At 38.2% G+C, this 18,231-nt stretch overlaps 1 protein-coding gene across 1 annotated transcript in view; it reads left to right on the plus strand.

Moving 5' to 3' along the window:
• The first annotated feature begins 274 nt into the window (after positions 1-274).
• The window catches only part of mh (DNA-dependent metalloprotease SPRTN), a 101,752-nt gene continuing 83,795 nt past the window's right edge, over positions 275-18,231 (plus strand). Inside the window, exons 1-2 of the mRNA XM_090373082.1 lie at positions 275-362; positions 8,217-8,359. Coding sequence (XP_090229208.1) covers positions 8,228-8,359 — 132 coding nt within the window. The 5' untranslated portion in view covers positions 275-362; positions 8,217-8,227. The remainder of the gene's footprint in view (positions 363-8,216; positions 8,360-18,231) is intronic.

Raw genomic sequence — 18,231 nt, forward strand, 5'->3', positions numbered from 1 at the left:
CTACCCGAATGAACTACAGTACTTTGTATTTGTCAATGAAACTTCAATTGCCACTTCTGAACCCATCTGCCTAATCTAGATCTTATTTAATCGTATTCCCTGATTACTGAGAATTTCTGTGTAAATGGTAACTGGAGAAAAACAACAATGAAAAATAATAATAATAAAAACATAAAAAAAGTGTTTTTTTTTTATGGTTTCTGAACAAACAGGCTTTGTCAGTTTTGGTTGATTTTAATTGATTTTTTTCCTTAGGTTTAATATGAGATAAAAACAGGAAATAACAGTAAAGAGGTTTCGAATTGACAGTCAACTGTGAGCAGGCGAATGTGGTCTGTTTTTCTTTAAAAACGGAATTCGTGGTAAGATCATTGAGCTCTATGTAATAAATAATATATATATGCATGTATATATAATAATAGTAATATATATAAAGCGCAATGGGTAATATATACATTGTTTCGGTATTGTAATTTTAAGTTTTAATAAACAGCTGTACAGTATTGGAGTAAACGCAAAAGCTTATTTAAAGGACTGCGATGAAGTACTCTTCGTTTCAAGACTATTTCTTATATTAGTAGTAGAGCAAAAAGTAATACGTGAATAACTGTATAATCTGAAATGTTTCAGATTTTTGGGAACAGTTATTTCATGAAATTATTCCAAGTCAACTGAAAACGAGGAGTAATAAAATTTAAATGAATTACAGTTGAAGCTCTTTATAGCGACCCACCCTTTAACGTCCCACACGCTATATAACGTCTTATGTGGTTGGTCCCGGCCAATTTCTCATTAACCTAATTCTATTTTATGAACAATCGATATAACGCCCGTTTTCACATTCCCTTGGGTGGTTATATAGAGCTATGTATTCCGATGGAAGCAATTGGTCACAGTTGTTGGTTTATGTCAGTAAACTTTGATGTACACTAATTATGTAAACAAAAAAAAAATCCTGAATAGGAATGAATATTTGAATTCCGACAACCAGAGAAAGCATTATTTTATAACAATTTAAAGGTTTTTATAATCTATGAAATGTGAAAACTTCTTTTTTTCTTTCTTGACATTTATATTGATTAATTAAATAGTATGAATCAGAGCTGTAATACTCAATACGTTCTACCTACCATTGATATTAAAGCTTTGAATGGATTGAGCAAGCTCAATGCTGATTGGATTCTTCCTCTTATTATTATTAGCCATATGGTGCAAGGAAGACTGAGGCATATGCAGCACCAGCCAAAAAAAAAAAAAATTCCTGAGAGAGAGAGAGAGAGGTAGAAAGGAATCACCAAGAATGGGAAGAATGATGATATCCAGCTCAGGACCCTGGGTGTGCCAAGCCCATACTCACCAGATGTGAGCCCTGGGGGAGCTTTGCTCAGACCATACACATGAGGGGGACACAAATTCATTTTGAGAAAGGACAGTTGTAGAATAGATGTGCTGAAGTTTGCCCTTAGCCAGAAGGTAGTTGATCTCTGGGAGAGACTTTCATCTGTTGTTGTGGAAGAAAGTTGATAGCTTAAATAAAATTTATGGAAGAACTAGAAAAGATATTGGGGGAATAAATAGGTGAAATGGAGGTTGTCATTTTTTTTTTTTTTTTTTTGGTTTTTTTTGGCTGATGCTGTATAGGCTTGCTTTTTTGCATCATTTGCCACTACTAATGCTAATGTCTGTCAATTGATCTGGATGTCCTTTTGAAAGATAGTATAGAAATTTTAATTACTTGTAGAAAGAATTAATGCATTCATCCTGTAACTGGCTGTTTTTACTCAGATAAATGGGATAACTTTTTATTCCATTCGTAACCTTAAAAATCAAAAATAAAAAAATAAAAATTGCTAACTTTTAGATGCCACTGTCATTTTAAATCTATTATAAACACAAATGTGAAAAATCTATTTTTTTATATTAAAAACATATTTTTAATAATTTTTTCTAAAATAATATATTTAGACATGCCTATCACCTCCTTTATTTGGGAGTTTTGAATGTTATTATTACTATTATTATTAGCCGTATGGTGCAAGGAAGCCTGAGGCTTTTGCTGCACCAGCCAAAAAAAAAAAAAAAATATAAGTTACCCTAAAAGAAAGAAAGAGAGAGAGAGAGTGAGAGAGAGAGAAGTAGAAGGGAATCACCAAGGAAAAGAAGAACGGTGACATCCAACTCAGGATGCCGGGTGCGCCAAGCCCACACTCACCAGATGTCAGCTGCTGGGGTTACATATTGCAGAAGCAGACCCAGGGACTCATATCCGGTAAGCATAGGCCTGGCACACCCAGGGCCCCGAGCTGGACACCACCATTCCACCCCCGTTCTCAGCGATTCCCTTCCACTTCTCTCTCTGGGTAACTCAGGATTTCTCCTTCTTTTTCCGGCCGGCGCAGCAAAAGCCTCAGGCTTCCATATAACCAATAACCAATATAACCAATAATAATAAAATAAGTTAAAAAGGCTGGTATTTTTTTAGTGTACAAATAGATAGTACACAAGATATTAGTGTAATGGAGCAGTGCTCAATTATAATCAGATATGTATTATTATTATTATTATTATTATTAGCTATATGGCGCAAGGAAGCCCGAGGCTTACGCTGCACCACCCAAAAAAAAAAAAAAAAAAAATTCCCCAGTTACCCTAAGAGAGAGAGAAAGAGAGAGAAAAGTAAAAGGGAATCACCAAGAAAGGGAAGAATGATGATATCTAGCTCAGGACCCTGGGTGTGCCAAACCCATACTCACCAGATGTGAGCTCCTGGGGTTATCTGACTTGTGGCAAGCAAAATGTCAATTGAAAACTCCACACATTTCAAGACATAGCCAGGCTCTTCCTTGACACTAATCAGAAAATGTGACAATTTGGATCTGTTGCCATAAAATGTTAAGTATGCCTTTCAATAACTGAATGAGAGGTATGCCACTATTTGTAAATGCATGTTTTTCAGCACATGTTTAAAATTATTGAGAACAGGCTTAATTTGAGAATCTTCATTTTTCCTACTTACGAAATAACTAATGGAGATTTCTGGAATTTTCTGTGGAGAAATGAATGAAAATACTTGTTGAAAGTATTAGGAATTTCATCTGTGTGGACAGTTTACAAAAAGCATGACATAGCTGAAAAAATGTGGGCTCTCGAAGGCCCCACACACTCATTTCTGGGTTAAAACAAAAGTAACACCCATAAGTTCCCTTAGTATCATGAAAGTTTGAGATGGTCTTGAGGGTTCATAGTCTTTCTAGCTCCTTTATCATTATAGATTCCTGTAACCATTATAGATTGCTGTAATTTTTGATAACTCTGTAGTTATTTATGCAACAAGAGTAAAAAGTGGTGTATTATTTCACAAATTTGTATCAGTTAATAAAATACTTTTTACTTGAGTTGCATATAATATATTTTCTACGCCCATAATTAAAACAGCTTGAAAGAAATATTTGACATTTATAATTGCATCGCATAACCTAACGAAAACTGTATAATTTGAATTCTACCATTTGACATGTGATATTTCTAGTCAATTGTTTATTATTTATCAGTATATTAAATATTGATCATAATATCACGTTATGGATGGCCTAGCGTGCTATCCAATAGTAATAAAACTTTGAAATCTAGATTTTTCCACAAGTAGAATAGCACAGAAAGTAACACAGGAATTTCCCAATAAAATAAAATACAGGGATTTCTCAATAATTTTTTTTTTTTTTTTTTTTGACTAGTGAGTCAACAGCGGGGATTCAAAAAGAGTGGAAATGTTGAAAAATTACATCCAACATAATACAGAGCTTTCCCCACAAAAAAGCTCAAAAATACCTTATGCGAGGTTTACCGAAATTCTCTAACCGTGTTAGAGCAAATCTGCGTTATATAAGTACCGTGCTGTGTAAGCATTACCGCAATTTATCAATCGTGTTAGAGCGAAACAGTGTTGTAGAAGTACCATGTTATATGGGGATTGCCTGTGTGTGTGTGTGTGTGTGTGTATATATATATTTTTTTTTTTTTTACAAAAAGGCTGAAATTCAGTATATAGTACCCCTCATGTTGCGCTACATAATGAACAGAAGGTTTCATGAAGGATGTGAACTGAGAAAAATAATTGTAATTAGAAGGGAAAAAACACTTATTAGAGGGGTTATGTTTTTAATCGATTTTTGTTTAGTGAAAAAATATTGTTTTTTTTCCGAGAAATAATAATAATAAAAATACATACTTCTTTTAACAATAAAAAGAAGAGAAATTAAATAATATAATTAAATATATTTTTCTGCTGAGTGAATTTTTCTTAATAATTATTCCTTATTTGCTATTTCTTCATAAAATTCTTCACAAGAATTAGCCAAAATTGCACTTAACTTGTAGTATTGCTTTCAGCGTTTCTATGGTCAGCTGTGTTTTTGTTGACTTCCACAGCTTATTTACTATTGAAAAAACTCTTTCCGTTGTACCATTGGTTCCTGGCAAACATAATGCAAATGATTTGTATTATGTTTGTTATTAAGTATGGAGGCTACATGTCCAATCTGGGACATTTTCTGGGACAGTTTACAATGCGGGGCAAATGACTGAAATCTGGGACTGTCCTGCGTAATCTGCAACATCTGGTCACTTTAGCCATACCCTAGTTATGCTTCTACCTGCAAGTATTCTGTATTCAGAGATAGTGAGTTCATGCTTACACCCACTATGTTATCTACAGTGTCTTCACCACAATTGCCAGGGATACTCCCTTTCACCTGGAATATACAGCCAGAGTTATCTCAATCTCTTAACGTATCCAGCTTCATTCAATCTTGTGATATACTTAATAAAGTGAACACTGAGTGCATATACCCAAACCCATACACAATATATATATATATATATATATATTATAAATACATATATATATTTATAAATACATATAAATGCTTTAGTGGCCCAATCATAAGGCACACCCCATTATTCAAGGAATCTATGACTCCATCAGTGACAGTATAACACATTAGTACCTGGCTGTATAAGGCACATAATTGGATGCTGAGGTAGTATGCAAGGGCAGTTCAGTTCATTGACAGAATGGACAAATAGTACAGCCTGAGTGTCTTTGATTATGGTACAATAGTTGCCACCAGATGTGCTAGTACAGGTATCATGGGCAGGCATTGCCACCCTGCAGAAGGCATTTATGCACAACCACATCTAGAGTGTATTGAGAATGGCCCATAAAAAAAACATCCAGCCTGTGGCAGCTCTATGACCAAATACAGCTTGTTGATGTGAGAAGCCAGAGTAGGGTGGAAAGAATCATGCAAATTAGCAGACAGGCCATGATCAGTCAAATGATAATGTAATGCAACAGTGGTGTGTGTGTGTGTGCGTGCGTGCGTGCGCATGCAAAAGTATTGTATAGCAGAACACACAATGTATGAGGCCCTACACAGTTGGGGTATAGTAGCAGACTACCATACCAGGTTTCACTTTTTGTCAGCTAAAATTGTCATTGAGGCTATCAGAGCCATTCTCTCAGATAGGGCAGACAAGCTGTACTTGCTACCTGGGAGTCTAAAATGCTGATGGAACTGCTATTCGGGTGGCACTCAAGTCAAGTGGACCCAATTTCGGCAAAGTCCAGATGGTCTGTGACAGCCAAATTTTCTACTTTCACCTTCATGATGGTGGGACTGTTAGTAATCGTGGGTATAACCCCCAGGCACAAGCACGCTGGGTGACCACCCAGGTGTGAACCAATGCAAGCAGGGGTCAAGGTGTGGTGCCCACACCACATGGAGGAATGCTGCCCCTCAGTATTACCAGGCAATACTAGGTGTTAGATGACTCTCATTAACCAGCACAGTACCACTACTTTGCTTATTGGAGGCTTGAAGTAGTAGAACCCATGTTTAGTCTCCAGAGCTAAGTTCCGGTCAACCCTTCCCCATCTCTTCCATCATGCAGTATGACTGATGACTTTTGAGGTTATGATGAACATCATGGCCAGATCCGATCTTACTTACATTTTTGAGGGTACAGCTCTAAAATGGTGTTCACAGGCCAGCCACTAGTTAGTACACCGGACCGAACCTATTGGTAACTCTTTAGGAGGTTTCTGGATCAGCTAGTGTATAATCTTGCCAGATAATAACTGGAGGGAGTCCAAGTAGCGTGTATGTGGGGGGGGCATTGTTGAGGCCACATTATATCAAGGATCTAGGTATATTCTTACCATGTGTATGCCATATCCAAAAATTTCATTACTTCATTCAATAGTAAGAAAAGGTGGGGGGACACCCCCTACTTTTTCTTACTATTGAATACACCATGAATTGCCAAACTAATAGAGTAAACTTATCTGCGAAAATATCTAAATCTGCCAAACACTTCCTAGTTCATTTCACAAATATACGTGGTCTCAATTCTAACGTCAGTGATGTCCATTTCCACTTACAGTCTGCCAAACCCCATGTACTTTTTCTGACAGAATCTTGGTTATCGGTTGATTCAACTACTGTTTATCTCAGTTGCCCAAATTATTTGCTGTATGATTCCTTTCGCCTCAAAGGTGTCACTTGTGCATATGTCTGTTCTGATATTCCCTGTCAGAGACTTGGTAATTAGGAATCTCCTCTTTTCGATCTTCTCTGTTTACCTCATTCTGTGAAATTCATCTGTTGTCTCTACTGTTCTCCCAATTCCACTAATCACTTGGAGCTCTTTGACTTTCTCTCTTTACAACTTGACTTTCTCCAGTCCAACTTTTCTAACAGTGAGGTAATTTTCCTTGGTGATTTTAATGTTCACAACTCCAGCTGTAGTTGTGAACATTCTAGTCACACCGACCCAGCTGGTCAAGATGCTGAGGCCTTTGTTACTAATGACCTTGCACAGATTGTACATTTACCTACAAGAATACTTGACAATCCTAACCATACAGCCAACATGCTTGATCTTTTTCTCCCAAGCAATCCTTCTAAGTACACAGTTGAAGTGAGTGGTCCTTTAGGCACCTCAGATCACAACTTGGTGCTTGTCTCTTCTCCAATGGAGCTTTTATCTCATGGCTGTTCCCAACCTCGTGTTGTTTGGCATTACAAGAATTCAAAATGGGAATGCAATTACTAATGACCTTGCACAGATTGTACATTTCATTTACCTACAAGAATACTGGACAATCCTAACCATACAGCGAACACGCTTGATCTTTTTATGTATTTCTTGTCAGATAAGAAGGACTTCTTATGTATTTCTTGAAAATTACAGTCTACAGAAGTTCGAGTCTAATGTCAATAAATATCTTCTTTCGTCTTCTCAAGCTCAGTACTAAGTACTATGGGTTCTAATAGCTCTCATGTTTGGGGGTTTCATAAAAAAAAAAAAAAAAAAAAAAAAAAGGAAGCCTGTATATATAGTTGAGGCTGACTGTGGATATTCAAAGATCAGCTGGATAATTACCTATGTGTTATGAACATATGGGTAGTGTTTCCCCCCCCCCTGCTAGCGAGCAAAAGCTTTAGTCTTCTTTGCACCATATGACTAATACTAAAATACCAAAACAGGCTGTTGTGAGTACAATGGCACAAAAACGTGGCATTTATCATTTGAAGAGTTGATAATGGTGCCTGTCTGACAGTTGCTGCATGCTGATCACAAGATCAGGAATTATGGTAACAGTAACAGAAATCAGTGAACCCATTGTAGGCTGTCAGTAGGAGTATTTTTGTGGAGCAGAATGGGACTCCTCTATACCAATGTATCAACATCTGAATATTACAGCCTAGTTGAACAGTGTTGCTGTTCAACTAGGCTGTGACATTCATTGGTTACTTCTAGTGAGATAATATGCCTGTTACAAAGCACAAATCCTCAGTAATGAGTTGTCTAGGAGTATGTGGGTAATCTTGCCATTCTGTATAAGGCATCGACCCTCTGTCACCGCCAGATCTCAACTCTCAGTTGAACATCTGGAGGATGAGATGGAATGAGTTGTGTGCAACAGGGTTCTACCACCATCCAGTCTGAGGAAATTCATGTGCAGGCATTTTCCTTAACACTTTCTGCACCTCTGAGTCCTTGCCGTGAACTGGAGGCCATTCTGAAGGCCAAAAGAGGTGCCACTTGCTGTTAAGTTGGCGTAACTTATAAACTGGTCATTCAACGAATATATATATGTATACACACAAATTTTTATTAATAAACTTATAATTTTTTTTATTTTGATTTAGGATGTTTATTAATGTCTCAAGACGATGCTGATTTTGCTCTTGCATTATACTTACAAGAACAGTATGACGATGAAAAGGAACAGCCAGCAGACAGTATATCCGAGGAAATTTTGGAAACCAGTAACTTAAATCCAGAAAATAGGGTATGGACTTTAGTTATTAAAAGGTGAAATGATTTATTGGCAGAATTTTTTTAAAATAGTGACGTAGTTTAAGAATATTCATGTTTCTAGTTAGTTAGTGATTAAATCCCATAATAGTGATTAAATCTCTATTATGGGATTGTATTAGGGTTCTTTGTCATCTGGGTGAACAGACTGCTATGTGCCTGCATGTATGCAGTTGAACTTCTTGTTCCAGCAGTTGTAGATGTTATCTATTCCTGAGGTTCACCAGTTATGGGACTTCTTGATCAACTGTTATACTTCTTCCTCCCAAATCTCCCATTTTGTCATTTCTTGTACATCTTAGTTTACTTCTGCTCTAGGTCTGTCCAGAGGGCACAGCCATTATGGCTAACTTTGCTGCTCCACAGGTTACCCCAGAACTTCTCGTGTGCCTCTTGATCATGGGGTCTGTTGTCCAATGTTCCTGTAGAAGGCTCTAGTTTTCTTCAAATATCTGGTTGTCTGATTTCCTCTGGGCACTCTCTCTCTCTATATCAGCGAAGTACTATTACTGTGTGCAAGGAGGTTCTGCTTAAGGGTGACCATGTATTCTGTAATTATCTGATTATGGATCTCGTGTTTGCTGTGGACGTTATCTCTTTTGACGATGATTTTCGGTTTTCTGATCAACTTCTTTCTTTTGTTATTACTCTGTTGGTATTTGGGTTGGTTAGCCTATCTTCACTCTTAGCTCTTCTGTCTTATGCTATAGCCTCCTTTCCCAGGCTGGTCATTCTTTGTCTTTGCATTTTGTTTTCAGTTGGTCTCTAGTTTCTCTTCTGTTCATCCTAGTGGCTGCTACAGCAGCACAGTAATTTGCTGCTGCACAGATGGTATCTAGCATTGCTTCATTGTTGTTGAGGTAATCTGGTATTATTTACCAATTGAGGTGGCCTATGACTTACTATAGGATTCTGTTGGGTGTCTGCTTTGGCATGACATGGGTCTTTGTTGTGTCCATTCCCCTGAATTCTGCTAGTGCCTTCTTCCACTTTTCTTCTATTCTGAATATTTCAACCGTGTTTCTTTCCACTTTGACTGTACTGGGTTGTACTTCTTCTATTTGCTCTTCCCCCCCCCCTTTTTTTTTTTGTGTCCATATTCCCTGATCTTTGTAGTTGGTCATCTCACATCTTGCTTGATTTTTTCCAAGATTGCAGGAGCTGTTAGGTTCTTCATGATGGTGGTCCATGTCTGGTCCACTATTTGCTGTTCAGTGACCTGAACAGTCAGGAACCGTACCAACCACTTGGTGTGTAATTTCATCCTGTACATTGTCATATTGGTCTCTATCTTGGTTACTTCGTTGTATGTTTGCACGATGAATGTATTCATTTCAGTGCTCCACTTCGTGTGTTGGCTCTTTTTCTCTTCCTGTGTGGTCACTAATGGAGTTGTGCAGGAAGCACTTCCAGTTGATTGGACTGATTGGCTTTGCCTTTCACTTGTGGTAGCCGTACAGGGGATGCCACTTGCTCCACTGTCATCCTTGGGAGACTGTGGAGCAAGTGGCCCCTCTGCTTAAGGCCTGAACGTGAGTGGCTTTATCCTGTGCCACATTTGATGCCCTCAATGATTATTATTATTATTATTATTATTATTATTATTAAAAAAATAATAATACTTCTTTTATGAGGTATTATGTCTCCTTTATGAGGTTTTTTCCCCACCTAGTGACTGGTATTGATACCAAGTGCATGGAGTAGTTGGTTATGTCTGGTTAATATTATTATTGTTATTATTACTGTTTGCCGAGGAACTCTCTTACTATCCTCAGGTGTTCAGGATTGCAGCTTTCTGAAATTCCATGTAAGTTTCTCTGGGAGGCCTATTGCTGCTAGGTTCCTATGGAGACTCTTTGGCTCCATACTAGTGGTTGACACGATGATTGGGATGATCATTACTTTTTCATATGCCACATATCTTTGACTTCCTGTCTTAGGTCTGAGTACTTCCTGATCTTTTCCTTGTATGTTTTCTGGAGGTTACTGGTACTGCTATGTCGATTAGGTAGGTAGCCATTTCATTCTTGTTGATGGGAGTTATATCTAGTCTGTTGTGCAGGATCATCTTGTCTGTTATTATGGCACAGTCCCAGTATAGTCTATGAGTAGAGGTTTCTAGTATGGCCTGAGGCTCGTACTTGTAATACAGTAAATTTCCTTTTATCAGCTTTTATTTTTGCACTAGCTTCTGATGGTTTTTTTTCTTTTTTTTTTTTTGTTAGTTGGCGCATCAGCTTCTGTGGCCATAATGCACCTCCCAAAGTTTTTTGCATTTTACTCTGATCCAAGCCCGAGGCAGGATTCGAACCCGCGACCCTTTGGGTTTCCAGGCAGGCACTTTACCCACCTGGCTAGCCCGGTCAGCAGCTTCTGATGTATTATCCTAGCCACCTGGTATGTCTGTGAGTGTACTCTATATGGGTGATCACCCTACATCCTGTGGTGATGTACTAAATTGTTCTTAAGGCCAGGTGGCATTGACGACATGTGTCATCTGTTACTTCAGGGTTGTTGGCGATGTAGTTCCTGGTGTTAATTACCTGATCTTGGATGGCGAGCATGAATCCTATGGTCTTGGGGATGTGCTTTCCTCTCATGAGCTAAGCATTGGAAGCCATCTTATCTATGTAGTCTTCATTTAGGTCATTGTTGTGTCTTCCATGGAATGTATTTTTCATCCATCATTCTTTCTTACTTCTGTCTGTGTGAGTGTGGTCTTCTTGTTGTTGAGGTTGAGAGTTGTGTGCCATTTGTCTATTTTTCTTATGACTTGGTAGATTGGTGCTCTGTTTTCCTGGGAATAATCCCCCAGGTTCTTAATTGCCTTTTCTTGTTCGATGAGGTTAGTCAATTGTCTCCCTCCTTTATGGGCTATGGTCAGCCTCTCGATGGCCAACTTCGGGCAGTGGTATTATTGCTGTTATTATTATTATTACAGTAGACTGTTGAAATAATGGCACCCCAAATAACAGAACATTCAAGCTAATGGCACATTGAGATCAGATGTTTACATACAGCGCTGATGTCTTCCAGTGGTGAAAAATGATAGCGGCAAGTCACGTGACTACTCTATTTGTTTATGTTTGCCATTTTGAAAGTGAGTTCTGTACTGATATCATGGATTATACCACTGTTTTACATTTATTTGAAATTAAAAACCCCTCACTATGGCTCCTAAAGTTAATAAACCACATCTCATACTAGCAAGACTTTTGTGGATTTATTGGATGACTGTTTTCTACAGCAACATGTTCAAGAGGCAACCAGAGGGAGTAATACTCTTGATCTGATTATCAGCAGTGATTATGCATGCATTAAGAATTTGTAGATAAAAGAACCACTGGGTGACAGTGATCACAATGTACTGATGTGGGAATTACTTAAAGATGTAACTACCATCAAGGCTACAGGGAAGGACTTATGCTTTCATAAAGGTGAGTACAGAGGTCTCAGACAGTTTTTAAATTCTGTACAGTGGTATAAACTGATGATGTTACCAACGTTGATTTCTAAATGGGAATGCTTCAGGGACTTAATTTTGGAGGCTACTAGGCTTTTCATTCCAACTAAGAAATACTGTTTAAGGTTTAGGCCTAAATGGATGTCAGATGAATTAATGAGGCTCGTGGCAGAGAAGAAAAATGTATGGGATGCATATAAAGTATCAGGTGACACAGAAGCCTATGGCAGGTATAAAATAGTCTGTAATCAAGTCACAAAGGAGGTTAGGCAGGTAAAGGCAGATTACAAGAAATCTTTGGCAAAGGATGCAAAGAAAAACAAAGAGTTTACTTATGTAAACTCTAGAAGGAAAGGAAAATAACATAGATGGGTTGACTATTGATGATCATACTCAGGTAGCTGATAAACTGAATGAGTATTTTTCATCTACATTTACACATGAGTTATTCAATGAGGGGAGTGCCAGAAGTTTATCAAATGCTAACAGGGAGCTAAGTGATTTTGTAATAACTGAGAGCAAAGTGGAGGGGAAATTGTTGAAGTTAAACATAAGGAAGGCACCTGGGGTTGACTGGATCTATCCAGTTATATTAAAGGAGGCAGCAAAAGAAGTAAGCAAAGCCATAGGCCATAATTATGAGAGCTTTCTTGGACTCAGGTGAGGTCTCCATGGACTGGAGGTGTGCAAATGTATCACCAATTCACAAAGGGGGTTCAAAAGGTGAAACAAGTAACTATAGACCTGTTAGTTTATCTTGTGTTCCGTGGAAAATAATGGAATCACTGGTTAAAGAAGCATTGCAAGATCATCTAGACAAGACTACAGTAATAGTTAAGACACAGCATGGGTTTGTTAAAGGGAGGTCTTGTCTGACCAATTTGATTGGATACTATGATGAGTTCACAAAGGAACTGAATGCCAAAAATAATTTTGATATCATATACTTGGATTTCAGGAAAATGTTTGATACTGTTGCACATGAAAGACAGCTGTACAAATTGGAGAGGTATGGCATTAACAGTAAGTTGCTACAATGGATAAAGGGATGGTTGAGTGGGAGACGACAGAGAGTGGTAATCAGTGGACACTGCTCTTCGTGGACAGATGTTATTAGTGGAGTTCCCCAGGGTTCAGTTTTGGGCCTATTGTTGTTTTGTATGTTTATCAATGATATTGATGGTATATCGGGTTTAATGTCCAAGTTTTCAGATGATACTAAGGTTGGCAGGATTATTAACGACAAGAAAGACAGTATGCTACTCCAACTGCATCTAGATAAGTTGGGAAAATGGGTTGAGAAGTGGCAACTGAAGTTTAACATTGACAAATCCACCAAAGTACTACATATGGGAAGCAGTAGCCCCAGAGTAATGTATCAACTCTGTGGTACTATGCTCAGGGAAGTGGAAAGTGAAAAATACCTGGGAATAATTGTGCAGCCAAATATGAATATATATATTACGTTCTTAGCGTTTTTTCACCAACCTTTCATGGAGTAAAATAAAATTAAAATTAAAATAAAATAAAATAAAACAAAACAAATCTTGATAACTATATTTACAATAACCTGGATTTTATTGCTTTTAACTTAGTATATTTTAATGCATTTTAATCTTGTGTTTTAATATATTTTTAATATTGTAATCCGTATATTTGTTTTGTAAATACAGGTTATTGTAAATATAGTTATCAAGATTTGTTTTGTTTTATTTTATTTTATTTTAATTTTAATTTTATTTTACTCCATGAAAGGTTGGTGAAAAAACGCTAAGAACGTAATATGAACATACCCAACCTCAGAGGCCTATTTAAGGAGCCAAATATGAAGTTTGCTGAGCAGCGCAGATGGATGGCCAGGGTTGGTCATGGAGTCTTGTCAATGATATATAGGAATTTTGCTAGCAGGGACAGGGAGGTGATTATCCCATTGTACAAGGCAATGGTCAGGCCACACCTTGAGTACTGTGACAGGTCTGGAAACCTCGTTTTAAGAAGGATGTGGAGCTGCTAGAATGAGTACAAAGAAGGGGAACAAAAAGGGGTGCTCTTACCAAGAAAGGCTTAAGTTCTGCAAATTGCAGCGCCTGGAGAGTAGGCAACTGTGAGGTGATCTTATTGAGGTGTATAAGGCTTTGAATGGGTTGAGTAAGCTGAATGCTGATGGGATTCTTCCTCTTGCTCAGACTAAGAACCTGAGGGGGCACAGTTTCAAATTGAGGAAAGATAGTTGTAGATAGATGTGCGGAAATTTGCCATTAGACAGTGAGTACTTGATTGGTGGAACAGTCTTCCATCTTTTGTTGTGGAAGCTAATAGCCTAAATAAATTTAAGGCTGAGCTGGACAAGCATTTGGAATGAATGGAGGGGTGAAATGGGAAGGGGTTTTTTTTGGCTGATTCTGCATAAGCTTGATTTCTTGCATCGTATGCCTCTAGGTGCCTCCATAGCCAGGTGGACAGGAGCAGCAGTGCGTAGCACACGCTTCGTGATTAGACTGGGATCCAAGCCCGTGACCACCAAATACGGAGGATGCGGAAAGGTCAGGGAATGTCCACCGCATATCCCCGGAGCAATATGGCCTTAGTTGCTAATGCTCCTAAAAAAAAAACTGTATGCCTCTACTAATGCTAATACAGAGAAGAAAAGAACAACATTAAAGCTTAATAAGAAACTTGTTATAAAGTCCTTGTGCAGTTTTAAAATTTCATAACTTACCTTCTATACATGATAAAATAAATCTTTAAAAAATGCTAGAAATGTAATTTAGTGAAGTTTAGTATGTACTAAGAATGATTCATTTATTTTATTGTAGTTTAGCAAAAATTTTATTATTATTATTTACTTTTGCAGAATTAGGCTTGACTAAATGGTTTCATTATGTGCTGTGGTTGGCTGAGATAAAGTCTGTAATTGCAGTACAAAAACGATGTAGAACCCATTACAACAAAGATGTGCCATACAGGAATTCCATAACTAACTGGATGAAAAAGTTTAAAGAAACAGGTTCCTTCAATGATAAACCATGATCTGGAAGGCCAAGGACGGGTTGTTAATAGCGAGAATTATTTGGAAATGCTGCAGAATTACTTCATTCCTTCAGTCCTAACATGGACTTATAGATGATACAGTGTTTCAGAAAGATGGTGCACTTTGTCACTTTGCTCTGTGTTAGGCAGTTTCTGAATTAAAATTATCCTAACAGATAGATTTGTGGACCAATCTCTTGGCCACCACTTTCATCAGATTTGAGCCCATTGGATTTTTTTCTATGGGAACATGTTAAGAACTATTGTTTATTCAACAAAACCTCGCTCTTTAGATGATCTTCGGACTAGGATAACTAATGCAATTCAGAGTTTTACTGAAAATCAACTGCAAAATGTATTTGTAGAACTTCAGAATCGTATCTCAGTTTGTATATGTAATGACAGCAGACATGTGGAAAATTAGCAGTCCCAAGAATAAATGTAAAACTGTAAAAATTCTTTCCCTTACCCTTTTTACAGATTGATTTTATCATGTATAGAACAGAAGTTATGAAAATTTAAAATGGCACAAGGACTCTATAATGACCCTGTATTAGGGTCACTCAGAAAGTTAATTCATATAGCCATGTGTATTGTGTCTGTAAATTGCGTGTGTTCCCATAAGGTAAATCTGGTCAATTTGCCTTTTTTTTGCTGGACAGAAAAAAGTAAAAATAAAAATGGGGGAAAAACCTTGCTATCTAAGTTTAAGATCGATTAACTGAGTCACGGAGTGAAAAAAAAGCCCATAAAAGTTCCTCATGTCATCGACAGGATTTGAACCCAGGCCTTTCCCACTCGGCGTGGAGACGACAGTGATGATGCCACTGTGCTACCCATGCAGACTAAACTTGACATAATAAAGAAAATAGAATGGGGTGTAATCAGGAGTGTATTAATGGCAGAATATAACATTAGAACGTCAGTATGCTGATGTTTTTTATGTTAGCATTAGCATTAGTTGTGGCATATGATGCAAGAAAGCAAGTTTATACAGCATCAGCCAAAAAAAAAAAAAAAAACCCTTCCCATCCGGTCACTCCAAATGTTTGTCTAGTTCAGCCTTGCATTTATATAAGTTATAAACTTCCACAACAACAGATGGAAGTCTGATCCAGTAATCAACTACCCATTGGTTAAAGGCAAACTTCCGCACATCTATTCTACAACTGCCTTTCCTCAATTTGAATCTATGCCTCCTCGGGTTCTTAGTCTGAGCAAGCGGAAATATCTGTCAGCATTGAGCCTGCTCAAACCATTCAAGGCCTTATACACCTCAATCAGATCACCTCGCAGGTGCCTAATCTACAAATGCTGCAACTTGAAGAACTTAAGCCTTTCTTCATAAGTGCACCCTTTTGTTCCTCTCACCAATCTTGTTGCCCTTCTCTGTACTCGTTCTAGCAACTCTACATCTTTCCTAAAATGATGCCTCCAGACCTGTATACAGCAGATGTGGCCTGACCATTGCCTTGTACAAAGGGATAATCACCTCCTTGTCTCTGCTAGCAAACCACTTTGCTTATTGGAGGCTTGAAGTGGTGAAACCCATGTTTAGTCTCTAGAGCAAAGTTTCCGGCACCCCCCTCCCCCATACTTCTCCTTCAACCCATGCACGGTACTAAGTACTATAGGTTTTGATACCTTTTGTGTTTGGGGTTTTCATTAAAAAAAAAAAAAAAATTCTTATATATCATTGACAAAACTTCATGACTGCTCTGGCAGCCTGTATGACTGCACAATTATTAGCATTAGCATTAGTAGAGGCATTTGATGCAAGAAAGCAAGCTTATGCAGCATCAGCCAAAAAAAAAAGAAAAAAAGTAACATAAATAAATAAAAAATAACCACTTCCACTTCACCCCTCTGTTCGTTCGAAATACCTGTCCAGCTGAGCCTTAAACTTATTTAGGCTATCAACTTCCACGACAAGGGATGGAAGTCTGTTCCACCTACCAACCACCCGCTAGCTAAAGGCAAATTTCTGCACATCTATCCTACATCTGTCTTTCCTCAATTTGAATTTATGCCCTCTCAGGTGATTATTCTGAGAAAGAGGAAGAATCCCATCAGCATTGAGCATGCTCAAACCATTCAAGGCTTTGTACACCTCTATCAGATCACCTCGCTGGTGCCTAGTCTCCAGACACTGTAATTTGCAAAACTTAAGCCTTTCTTCGTAAGAGCACCCCTTTGTCCCATTCTCCAATCTTGTTGCCCTTCTCTGTACTCGTTCCAGCAGCTCTACATCCTTCTTGAAATGAGGCCTCCAGGCCTGTATACAGTACTCTAGGTGTGGCCTGACCATTGCCTTATACAAGGGAATAATCACCTCCTTATCCCTGTTAGAAAAATTCCTATATATCATTGACAATACACCATGAGCTACTCTTACAGCCCGTCTGCACTGCTCAGAGAACTTCATATCTGCCTGCACAACCACCCCCAGGTCCCTCTCATTCTCTACCACAATATCAGTGTAGTACCACAGAGTTGATACGTTGCTCTGGGGTTGCTGTTTCCCATATGTAGTACTTTACATTTGTCAATGTTAAACTTCATTTGCCACCTCGAAGCCCATCTGCTCAACCTTTCCAAATCCTGTTGCAGCAGCATAGTGTCAGTAGTGTCCTTGACAACCCTGCCAACCTTCGTATCGTCTGCAAACTTGGACATTAAGCCTGATATACCATCATCAATATCATTTATAAATACAGAAAACAATAAAGGACCCAATACTGAACCCTGAGGGACTCCACTAATAACATTAGTCCACGATGAGCAGTGTCCATTGATTACCACTCTCTGTCTTCTCCCCCTCAACCACCCCTTTATCCATAGCAGCAATTTGCCTCCAATGCCACACTGCTCCAATTTGTGCAGCAGTCTTCCATGTGCAACAGTATCAAAAGCCTTTCTAAGATCCAAGTATATAATATCAAAGTTATTCCCTGCATCCAGTTCTTTTCTGACTGCATCATAGTATCCAATCAAATTGGTCAGGCAAGACTTCCCCTTAACAAAACCATGCTATGTCCTAGCTATAACTGAAGTCTTGTCTAGATGATCCTGCAGTGCTTCTTTAACCAGTGCCTCCATTAATTTTCCGGGAACAGAAGTTAAACTCACAGGTCTATAATTACTTGTGTCAGCCTTTGATCCTCCTTTGTGAATTGGGGTCACATTTGCACATCTTCAGTCCATGGGTACCTCCCCTGAGTCCAAATAAGCTCTCATAATTATGGCTAAGGGTTTGCTTACTTCCTGTGCTGCCTCCTTTAATATAACTGGATAGATCCCATCCACCCCAGGTGCCTTTCTTGTGTTTATCTTCAACAATTTCTCCTCCACTT

This window comes from Mastigoproctus giganteus, chromosome 5 (assembly GCF_048544385.1).
Source record: "Mastigoproctus giganteus isolate SK-2022 chromosome 5, ASM4854438v1, whole genome shotgun sequence".
Classification (NCBI taxonomy): Eukaryota; Metazoa; Arthropoda; class Arachnida; order Uropygi; family Thelyphonidae; genus Mastigoproctus; species Mastigoproctus giganteus.